The sequence below is a fragment of the Triticum urartu genome, chromosome 5A (genome assembly GCF_056163025.1).
Source record: "Triticum urartu cultivar PI428250 chromosome 5A, HENAU_Tu73, whole genome shotgun sequence".
Taxonomy (NCBI): Eukaryota; Viridiplantae; Streptophyta; class Magnoliopsida; order Poales; family Poaceae; genus Triticum; species Triticum urartu.
The window spans coordinates 639,177,679-639,189,355 of NC_141877.1; the positions used below are offsets into that span (position 1 = coordinate 639,177,679).

Below are 11,677 nucleotides of genomic sequence, written 5' to 3' on the forward strand. Positions count from 1 at the left end.
ATGATCAGAGTTAATCATTGGTTTTAGCTTGTTAAGCTTAATGAACGAGCTAACGAGTTTCACGAGCAGCTCGTTAATACAACACACCGCATTTTTACCTTGTGACGACAATTTATAGCACATCAGACCATCTATTCAATCAAATCGACACAACCTAGCCCATATGAGGCAACAAATTAACTAGTGCACATCCTTTTGTAGTCACCGTCTTACTTTATAAAACACACCAACACACTCATTTAGTAGGCCGTAACATAGTCTTGTCTGTTAACGAGTGCTCATGAGATCTCACGAGCTTAACGAGCTTCAAACGAACAGAGCCGAGCAGAGTTTTTCTGCTCGTTAAGTTTAACGAGCCTAGTCTTAACGTGCCGAGCAGCTCGTTGATCCACCCCTAGTGTTGTACTATTTGTCACTAATCATCCTTGAATTGGGGTCTTCCATACATGTTTGATGACATCGATCCCAAGTTTGATTTTTTACGTGCTTGTAGAACATCACCTTCCCAAATTTACTTCTTACTTTAGAAATTTCAGATTAATTGTAATATAGTTTTGGAAAACGCTTGTGTTCACCCGACAGATCTACCTGCCCGCGTCAACCACCTTCGTGCCCGTCAAATCTTCATTGTCAGACGGTCGGGAGCCAACCTCCGCCACTTCACTTTCCTGCAACTTGACCCATGTTTCAGAATCATTTCCGTACTCGGCCTTTGTTGCAAACCACGTCGTCGCCGGGCCCTTTTGAAGGAGACACTACAAGGATGTTCGGGTGGTGTAGGTCGTCGTTGGATTTCGCGGGAGACCGCCTCACCATGGGTGGGTGTTGTAGGGTGGGTCGTCGGAATTTCTGCAACAAGTCGGTGGTCGGTGATCGCAGTGCTCCGGCATGCTCATTGGTGTGCTCGTCATCGGAGAGGAGGATGGCGGCGAGGTGACTTGGTCAGAGGTCCCGACACTTGTCGGTAGTGGCGCGATGGCAAGGACGGGCGGCGCTGCTCCTCCCTCACCATCATACGATGAGAGATCACGGCGTACGACGGCGGATTTTTTTCTTGCAACATCCTCCCTACTGCAAGACAGATTTCTGCAACACCAGTGATGTTGTATAATTTTCTCCCATAGCACCACATAAAAGGTAAAGACAAAAAATAATCTCCAGCATTAGCTCTGGTGCAAAAAGATTCTGCACAAATACCTATGTTGCAAAAGTTCTGTAACATGAACTCTGTTGCAAATGTCCGAATGCAGCATCATCCTTGTTGCAAAGCTCGTCTGACGACCATCCGGCGTTAAATTAATGGCTCGTTAGGCGGGGGATCTTTCTTTTTCCAAACAAGTACATACGTAGACAATCATACACTCATCTCTATGAAGCACACACACACCCTATCCCTACGAGCACCTTCGAGAGACGGAGCCGACACATCATCTTGAGATTCATGAAGTTGCCACATACGCCTTCCTAGTCGACGGGAGCACCTTCTCCCACTGAATGCACATCGCCGGAAGGCCTGAAATAAATTCAGGAAAATGCCAGCACCAATGTAAATGTATGACTTGAACTCTGATGGACCGGGGATACCACTGTCCTGTCCTACCACAGGTTGGTTGCGATGCCGCCGACTGACTTGTAGCACTCCCTATAGGTTTTTGGCATGGTTTTCGTGATAACCTGGTTTTCACCGAATTTTTTTGATGGAAAAGAAAAACAAGGCGTTTGCTAGCAGCAAAGGTGCTGGCGCAAATTTGGTACACCAAAACAGGCAGCGACGGATGCAACGGAACGGCAGTGAGATCTGCACACAATTGAATTGAATCCGGCGGTTGCCACGCTCGCCTCGTGAACCGGTGGGCCCGGGCCCACCCCTCTCTCCCCCTCCCTCTCTTGACAGGTCGCGCGTCGCGCAGCAATCCGTTCCCCCAAACCAAAGCAAAAGCCCCCGCCGGAGCGCTTCCCCGCCCCCCGATCCGACCGGCGCTGCGGCGCCCGCGGGCCCACGATGGCCCACTCGCCGGCCGGCGCCGCCGCGGGGCTGCCGCTGGTGGTGTCGCTCAACTGCCTCGACGACCCGTCGCCGGAGCGGGAGCTGCTGGCGGGCGTGGCGGGGGTGGAGCACGTCTCCCTCTCCGCCGTCGGCTCGGGCCGCGTCGAGTCCGCCGCCGCCGTCCTGCTCCCGTCGCTCGCCTACCTGCCGCGCGCCGCGCAGCGCCGCCTCCGGCCCTGGCAGCTCCTGCTCTGCCTCGGCTCCCCCGACCGCGCCGCCGACGCCGCCGCCGCCGCCGACCTCGGCCTCCGCCTCGTCCACGTCGACGCCAACCGCGCCGAGGAGGTCGCCGACACCGTCATGGCGCTCTTCCTCGGCCTGCTCCGCCGCACCCACCTGCTCTCGCGCCACGTCTCCTCCTCCCCCGCCGCCGTTGCCGCCGGCTGCCTCGGCTCCGTCCAGCCGCTCTGCCGCGGGATGCGCCGCTGCCGCGGCCTCGTGCTCGGCATCGTCGGCCGCTCCGCCGCCGCGCGCTGCCTCGCCACCCGCAGCCTCGCATTCCGGATGAGCGTCCTCTACTTCGACCCGCGCTATCTGGTAAGCGCCCGATCTGCAACTTCCCTCCTGCGCTTCAGGAATTGCTTTCTGATGATTCGCAGTCAGTCTTTCACTAACCATTCAGGTTATGATATGAGGCTGGAATGCTGTGAGATTAATGCTCTCATTCGTCTGTGATTTTGACTAGTCTAGTACTACTGTTAGTCTTAAGTTGCTGAGTTATTAAGGTTCCTACCAATTTCTTCCTTCCTGGGAAGTACAAATGAAAAACACTGGTAACTTATGCAAAATTGGTACAAACTGTGGTGATTTTCCAAATCACACTCCTGCAAGTGCGCATAGGTGGGTGTATACTGTTGGTCGGATTTCGATTTTTCTAACTCCAGTATCGTGCCCTTTGAAGGCTGAAGGGAAAATGCGGCGGCCTTCCATTGTATTTCCTGCTGCTGCTAGGAGAATGGATACTCTCAATGATCTGTTGGCAGCAAGTGATCTTGTTTCACTGCATTGTACATTAACAAATGACACAATGCATATACTTAATGGGGACTGCCTGCAACACATTAAGCCTGGTACGATTTTTCTTGCTTCTTTTTTTGTTCTGCTTGTTGCATTATAAGTTTATAGCACTTTCAGTACTCTGAGATCTAAAATAGTGAGTCGCTTTTCTTTTAAATTCCACAGGAGCATTCATTGTCAACACTGGTAGTTGCCAACTTATAGATGACTGTGCGCTCAAACAACTCTTGCTTGATGGTACCATAGCTGGTTGTGCATTGGATGGTGTTGAAGGTCCACAATGGATGGAAGCATGGGTATGGAATTTAAACTTATGATATGGATGTTGTCCGTAAATGGCCACTTGGGTTGGAATAAGTATATCTAAGATCGAACTGCATCATCATTCGAAAGCCATATTATTCCTGATATGGCTCCAATGAAGAGGAATCTCTGAAACAAAATGAAAGAGAAAATATTTATTTTATTTTAACATTCCTTCATTTAGAAGTTGACCATTTTGTATAGCATTAAGATGTGTAGCACAGTAGCAGTGAAACAACAAACTAGCTACAAGACCTTTCTTGTCCAAACAGACAGACCATTAGTGTGAAGTAAGGGCAGGCAATTGGTGCCCCTTTTTACAGCTATCACTGTATTACTTGTTTCTCGGAAAATTGATGGCTAATATGTATTTGTTACAGGTTAGGGAGATGCCAAATGTTCTAATTCTTCCTCGAAGTGCAGACTATAGTGAAGAAGTGTGGATGGAAATAAGAGAGAAAGCAATCACAATACTACAGTCCTTTTTCTTTGATGGTGTTGTTCCAAGTAGTTCAATTTCTGATGAAGATGAGGAAATTAGTGAAGCTGGAAATGAAGATGATCAAGACAGAGGAACAAAAGATAACCATTCACAAGTTTTTGATGGCGAACATCAGACTGATGAAAGCCATTTAACTCTCAACCATGAAAAGAAAAGAGCCACATCCCAGTATAAAGAATCTCAAGCTCCAGGGCAATCATCACAAAATAGTGGCTCACGAACAGAAGGAAGGCGTAGTCGCTCTGGAAAGAAAGGGAAAAAAAGACCTGCTCACCGCAGATCTCAGAAAACAGACGACTTGTCTGCTGTAGAGAGTGACAGTAATTATTCCTTCCGCAGAGATGATGATAATGCAACGAGTGGCAGAGACCAGGTGGTAAGTTCAAGTTCACGGTTTGCTTCCCCTGAGGACTCAAAGTACAAGCAGAAATCTCCTGCTGAATCCCCAATGGAAATAACTTCGGAGAAGAAGTTACCTGTCGTGCTTGGTAGAAAATGCCCTGATACACTAAAAGATGGTTATGTTGTAGCTTTGAGAGCAAAAGATAATTCAGGGTTCCATGTTGCAAGACAAAGACTTGCTGGTGGTGGTGGTTGGATCCTTGATGTTGTGTCAAATGCTACGAACAGGGACCCTGCTGCTCAGTTCCTTGTCACTTTCAAAAACAAGGTATGACTTTAGTTGTTCCCCTATCATTTTGGTTGTTGGTTGTTCAGTCTCATAGTTTATTCAAGTGCGATGCATATTCGGTACTAAAACGGTTAAACAAATTGACATTTCAGGATCTGATGGGATTACGATCCTTTGTTGCTGGTGGCAAACTGTTGCAGGTGATGTACACAATCTGTTCTGTTCTGTTTGACTTTAGAAAGTGCCTTTATCTGAACTTAACAACAAAAGGCAGCATTCACGTGTTGTATGCTCATAATTTTGGATTTGATGCTTTGTCGCTGTTACTTGTTTCACCTCAAGTTTTGTGGGTAGGAATACTCTACTTGCACAATTACTCTGTTGAAATTTTATACTAAAGATTCTTGATTGCCCTTAGTTAGCATGCAACCAACACATTCCTACCAGTGCATTTCTATTTATTTTTTCCGTAAAGTATACGTCTCCCAATCTTGATTCCATTGGAGCTAGTCAAAGTGGTTGGGAAATAGAAATTCTCTTGCGATCTTTCCTGATAGTGATACCCTCGGTTGACGACGCTTGACATGCAACCGCCTTTCAACATGTTAACAGATCAATAGGAAGATGGAGTTTGTGTTTGCAAGCCATAGTTTCGATATCTGGGAGGGCTGGGTGCTGGAAGTGGAAGGCTCCTTGCTGGAGGGGTGCAAGCTTATCAACAGCCGAAATTCCTTGGTACGTGCACTTTGCCATGGATTGATTCTCGATGTCGCTTTGAGAACAATGCTGCTACTCCCTCCGTCCGGAAAAACTTGTCCCAAGCTTATCTCTCAAATGGGTGTATCTCGCACTAACTTGGTGCTAGATTCATCCATTTGAGGGACAAGCTTTTTTGGACGGAGGGAGTATATTTCAAAATACTTGTCTAGTTGTCTGTAACACCCTGGTTTCTGTTGGTTGGGATTTCTGTAGGCTGTATTGGACGTGTCCATTGAGGTACTCGCAGCTGCGAGCGAAGAAGATGGAGTCACCCGGTGGCTAGATTAGCCCTGCTGTGCTGAGATGAAAGAAAGAAATGAACTGACTCCTTGCTGTTTGGTTTGGTTTGGTTTTGTGTGGTTTGCTGTCAATTTCGATCTAGTTTTGGCGTGTCTAGTATAGAATGGACCTAGTAGGCATTTTGTGTGTATCTGTTCTTATATAACTAGTAGTAGATCTAGTCTAGATCTGATCCTCTCCACTGTAAGGGCATCTCTAATCAAACTTTGAAAAACACTCAGCTCCTTGAAAGATTTCGTTTTTGAGGAGGTAAGCCTCAAAAGTTCCCCCTCTTGCTCAAATTTGAGCAGCCGGCTACACTCATTGAAAGATTCCTTCGTCTCGTCTTCCCTCTATTCTGACAAAGTTTTTCTTGGTTTTCTTGTCGTTCCCACCCACCCCTGGTGAAATCCCATCGTATTCGAGGAGTTGAAGGATTTGCTAGGAATTCCAAATCGTTGTTCACGCCTCAACTCCCAGCTCCCAGCCATTCCACACGCTTCCTAACAGAGACGTGGTTATCTGAAGTGGATTCTTCCTTTTTTTTGTAGTAGATGCGAAACCTGCCGCTCAGTGCATATGAGGAAGCGTTTAAAAAGTTATTACTTCCTTTCATCCATAAATAAGTGACGTGGTTTTAGTTCAAACGGAGGGGGCAGTCGACGAGTTTGGTTGGAGACGAACTAAAGTTTGTGTTTTCTTCACCCGCGCAAAACAAAAAAAAGCTTGTGTTTTCTTCACAGCTTCTCGTTCCACGTGGAAACCGCGCGCAAGTTAGATGGCATTGTGTGATCGCCGCGACTGACTGACTCTACTATCTGTGTGTCACATGACGTAGTACTAGTCGGGTATTCTCCGCAGCATCTGCACGCCAATCACGTGCACGCCACACGTGAGGTGAGAGGATCGACGCAGACGCCGAGCTAGCTTCTTCACGTCTGTCCCGCCGGGCTATCGCCGGCAACACAACCGGTGGCTCACCAACCGCACCGCACGAATATTCGTACCGGCATACGGTAGTTTTGGTTGTGCATCCGTACGCACGCCACCAACCTCGCTGCTCTCTTCTCTCGTGCGTGTCAAGGGCCAAGATGGAAGTGGAGACGGCCGGAGGAGCAGCACAAAATTAGAGCAAGGCGTGAGGGCGACTCGGTGGACGGGACGGCGGCGTCCGGAGAAGGGCGCCGATCTGCGAGCAGGAGCAGGGAAGAAAGGTACGGACTGCTGCCGGCGTTGAGTGAGTCCAGTCCTCGCCGCAGCCGGCGTTGGACTTGTATGCCTTGGACCCGGCCGCTCCCTCGCTCGCGGATCACCGTCAAGCCACGAAAGTACGTGATGCACGGGCACGTGTGTGTGTCCCGTCCGCAAATGGAATGGAATGGAATAGTGCCATTTCTCTGGATACGGAGTTTCCCAGATGAGTTTGGATAAACAGTAAAATAAGAACAAAATTATTAGTTTTTTAAAAAAAATCTGATTTTTTTGTGACAAAAGTTTCAAGTGCTTGTAAAAATTCATCATGGAATCACATTCTTAGAAGGCATGTCAAATGAAGAAAAATTGATGCTCTGAAAATGCTATTTTTAAAAGCATTCGGGAGCACTGTTTTTTTTTAGCACAGTCTCACGCTACAACAGAGAAATTTTGAACCCAAACATCTAGATTGGTCTTGTAAATTGACCGAGAGAATCGCCGGTGCCACAGCAGGACATTAGCGACAATGTTGCGAGCAACCAGCAAGGGTGGTGATGGTGATCATGACGAAAGACCAATGAGTTCTTCCTCTTCAAAATCTCCAATAGGGTGGCAGTCGCCATCGAGGATCGTAGGGGAGGGGAGGAGGGCATGCCAGGCAAGGGTGCGCCACGACAGAGATCTTTCATCGAGGAGACGACCGTCGGGGAGCATCACGTCCTAGATGGCCCGTGTGTGCGAGCACCTGAGGAACATATGCAGGGTGGATTCATCAGCACCGGCGAGTCAATGATGTGCCGGTGATGCAGTAGTCAAGCGTAGGGTAGGCGACGATTACATATACGTGTCATCTCTGTGTAGGGGCCATAAAACATGAGATTTCACCCTCCAAGCAAAGATAACAAAGATTATCTTCATGATGATGTCATGCGGTAAGTAGGTAGGTGGGGTGGCCTCAGACTCGGGGATAAGTTGCCGTCTCATCTAGGGATCGAGACAACGTGGGGTGCGGTGCACACAGTGAACCGATCGCGCAAAGAATTACGAGAGGAACGAGCAAAGCTGGACGTTTTCTTTCTTTGTTTTGACGGGGTATAAAAAAGTGAAAAAAGTTTTGTTTCCAGTGCAGCCAGGACGACCTAATCGTACGTACAAGAGGCGAGGAAAAAACTTACCATTGATGTTGATCGAACGAGCTCGCAGGACGGGTCGCCACGAACACGAGCTTTTTCTGTTTTCCCTCCTCCCCTCGACTTTGAACGGCCAAAACAGCAGCATATATGCACGTGCTACAACAGTTAGGGGATTTGAGACTTGTAGCGTAGTGTTTTTTTTCTTTGAAATGACAAGATTTCTGTGTAATATTTTTTTGTTCGAAAAGACAAGATTCCTGTAAAATTAATTATGACGAAAATCGGTTAATTAAGTAAATGTAAGCGAAAACCCGATAGTCTAGTTAATTATGGAAACCGGACAAAAATCACCACAGTACCCACGCACACCGCTTCAAAGAGGGCCTCGACGAGGCAATGCACAAGCATCATCGTCATCACTCCTTCCCTAGATGTGTCATCATCATCCCTAAATCTTGAGCACATGAGTCTGATTTCACCGTAGGCGATCGTCGACTCAACCCACACTGTAAAAGGCCGTGTGGGGTTGTAGGAATAACCAAGCCAGAACCCAGCGACTTGCAACCACACAAATGCTACTCTGACTCTGACTGAGAACTACGAGGGAGAACTAGGCATGGCTAGCGCCGCAGAAGATCACCCAATGAACCACATGTTGCCCGTCATCGCAAGACTTCATAGCAACAAACAAGCCGAGACGATACCGCGGACACGCCATAGAAGAGCCGACTACCCTCGATCATTGCCGTGTCTCCGACCTCGCTCCTGCATCATCGTTCCCGCAGACGCTTCGACGCCAACACCACCACCTTTCATGCCCAAGACACAAAGCTAGGTCGTCGACGCCCCCATGCCACCAACCACTCTGACACATGAGATTGCAAATCATCAACTAGCACCAAGGAGTGAGAAGCGCCTTCGAGGAAATATACAAGGCAATCGAGCCCCTCTCCCTTCCACTCCGACCCATAACGCCAGCGAAGAAGAGATGAGGAGAGAATGCTAGTAGGCGTGCGAGAAAGTATGGGTTAGGGCATCTCCACAACTAACCCCCAAATCAGACATCGCATCCATCAGCAGACAGAAGAGAGCAGTCTGCATACACGGATGCGGGAGCCGGACATCCAACTGTAGCAACATACATTTCAAACCGGATCAACTAACCGGACGATTTCCATCAAACACGACAGAATTCATCTAAAGTTCAGATAAAAAATAGTACAAATCATCCATAAATAACATATAAATATGTCTAGTACAACAATAGTTCAAATGCAACAAGATTAACCGTGTGTTCAACAAGGTGTTCGCGGATGAATCATGTTATCCCACACATACTATCCCTTGAGTTTCATCCAACAATGTATATGCGTGAATGGTCTGCCCTTTGACATGTAGCTTATCACGGCAATGCGTGCAGGCTACACAACGTACAACAACAAATGAGTGAATGAATGAAGCAATCAATCAATATGTAGAGCAAGAAGAAGAAAAACTTATGATCTCCATGGTCGTCACGCGCAAGCCGATCAATCGCACCACAATACTTCATGACACAGTCCCGGATCGTGTACCATCGATACGCTAAGGATTTGACACCATGTTCATGGATGATGTGCATGTCATAGAGCGCAGTGTGCTTTCGCGCATGAAACGAACCATGCACGCACTGCCAAAAGGCTCCCTTCTGCTTCAGCCTATGAAGTCCGCAAATACGGCCAATCACACATCGTACAATAACTCTTCCCCCTTCACCTAGTATCCCACCATCCTTCTTACTCTAAAAATGACATGAAGTTCGAAAATAAGCCCAGTGACATTTGACCGAACACCTGTCGGGCGTGGTGTCCCCCATGGACAACATCGACAGGGGGGCGAAGGGTACCTGGCTGCAGACGGATCTTGGGTGAAGCATGCCGTTGTACAAGGCGAGAGGGTGCGTGGGTGGGGGCTGTGGACATCTCGCAATGCCTGGGCGGCGGCCAGAGAGTACATCGACAACATCGACCCAGGAGGGGACGGATGCAAAGCATGGGGCGGGGGAGGGGGGGAGGAGGGGGGAGTGAAAAAGAATGGGACCGAAAGAAAGGATTTGAGTGGGCCGGCGGTGTCCGAGTCCTACGTGGCAGCGGTACTAGAACATGGTAGCACGCGTTGCTGCGCCCGTTCATCTTAAGAATGAAATGACATAAAAATTTGAAAATAAAAATCTTGGTATTATAAATATTTGTTCCATCTGAATTAGAGTACATTAGATGAAAGGCCATAACAAATAATGTCATCACCCATCAATACAAAGGAGGATTCATAAGATAAAAGGTTTTGCTCTATGTTCTCATCGAAGCAAATTAAAATTAACGACAACACTCCGTCTCCATGTTTAACCTACTGCCATAAAGATTTAAGTGCACAACCACCGTTGTAACAATTGAATTAACATTGGAGAAATTCAAGCATTTTTTTTCTTAAACATGGCAGGGAGTGCGTCATTGTTTATGAACACATCACTAAGATAGTGTGAATCGCCAAATGTACAAATATTTACTAAAATAAAATACAAAACAAACCGTCCTCATCGAATAGCAAAAAAAATGCCTAGCTAACCTAGACCTGCCACAGCACACGAACAAATGAATTGAGGCCTAAGGCGCCACGAGTGCTTGCTGGCAGCCACAGCAATGCTCAAGAGAGCTCGCAACCAAACGATTGAAGGAGCAACAATAGAAACAGCCCGTAAACAAAAAACAATAGAAACAGGTTCTCCAAGGAAGCAGTGTATATATATATTTGTAATCATAGTGGACTGCATTTTTCTGATGGCAAGCAACATATATATCTATAATCATGATGTGACTACCAAGCTACATGGTACAATTTGCTCATGTCGTTTGCTTGCTTTTCTTACACATACCCAAAACAATTTGGTAGACCATTAATTTGGAGCTGAGTGGGCATCTAGAGGGAGTTGGCAGCGGAACGTTCGCAACACAAACTAAGATATGAGTGCTAATTGGAGCAGAACAAAATAATTGTACCATGCAGGAATCCTAGTAACAATTCATAACGAAATCTTACCATGACGGAAGGCGCTGACTCTGGTAAATCGTAGATGTTGCGGCCAGATGGTGCAACGGTGGACACCTGGATTGGATCCCATGTCTTCTTCAACCCTCTTTCTCTTCCTAAGCAGTTGTGCTAGATGGATCAAGCACTCCTCTTCTTTCTTCGTACTCTTAAGTCGTTGGTGGTGCCGCACCTCGTCCTGTCCACATCGCCTGCCGCCGCTGTCGCCGTCGCCAATAACCTGCCGCCGCCACCCGTCATCTCACGCGCCACGATCCATGAGACAACTGCATACAAGAAGCCCACGGATTAACACCCAATTCATACATAAGAGAGAAACTGCGGCCCGTTGACGGTTCCTCGGCCCGATTAATGTGAGGACGTCCAAGTCGGTCAACGGAGCAGCAGCCCATAGACATGGGCCAGTCATGAAGCTCGGGACTGGCGAGATAAAAAAGGCTCACGCGTGCACTGCGGGATAGTTGAGCGATCTGGTGCATTTGTATGCAGAATCCAACGGCTGAAGAAGTCGAATCACTGTGGAGGGGCATAGCTCGCCCCGTTTTACTGTTTCTCAATTTGTGAGAAAAATGATGTCCGGACTGCTTAGCGGATTGATACACGACCGTGTTTGACGACAAAATTCAGGGGTGGTTCGAGGGAGGATGCCCTTACACGAGGGTTTTTGCAAGAAAAAGGCAATTGAATATTTTGCACGTCAAAGAAAAGGCCGCTCGGTGTGGGTGGCT

General features: G+C 47.7%; 1 protein-coding gene across 1 annotated transcript; it reads left to right on the forward strand.

Moving 5' to 3' along the window:
* The first annotated feature begins 1,903 nt into the window (after nucleotides 1-1,903).
* Nucleotides 1,904-5,825, forward strand: LOC125543827 (C-terminal binding protein AN-like). The gene is made up of 7 exons (XM_048707313.2): nucleotides 1,904-2,584; nucleotides 2,949-3,117; nucleotides 3,230-3,360; nucleotides 3,748-4,539; nucleotides 4,653-4,700; nucleotides 5,113-5,235; nucleotides 5,473-5,825. The coding sequence occupies exons 1-7, from the start codon at nucleotides 2,003-2,005 to the stop codon at nucleotides 5,545-5,547; spliced, it is 1,920 nt and encodes a 639-aa protein (XP_048563270.2). The 5' UTR covers nucleotides 1,904-2,002; the 3' UTR covers nucleotides 5,548-5,825.
* The last annotated feature ends 5,852 nt before the right edge of the window (nucleotides 5,826-11,677 follow it).

What these genes read in the sequence shown, in the direction of transcription:
- LOC125543827 (XM_048707313.2), top strand. Translation starts at nt 2,003, where the DNA reads ATGGCCCACTCGCCGGCCGGCGCCGCCGCGGGGCTGCCGCTGGTGGTG. An exon ending in CACAATGGATGGAAGCATGG is followed by an intron (nt 3,361 to 3,747) that starts GTATGGAATTTA and finishes TATTTGTTACAG; the next exon opens with GTTAGGGAGATGCCAAATGT. An exon ending in TCAACAGCCGAAATTCCTTG is followed by an intron (nt 5,236 to 5,472) that starts GTACGTGCACTT and finishes GGATTTCTGTAG; the next exon opens with GCTGTATTGGACGTGTCCAT.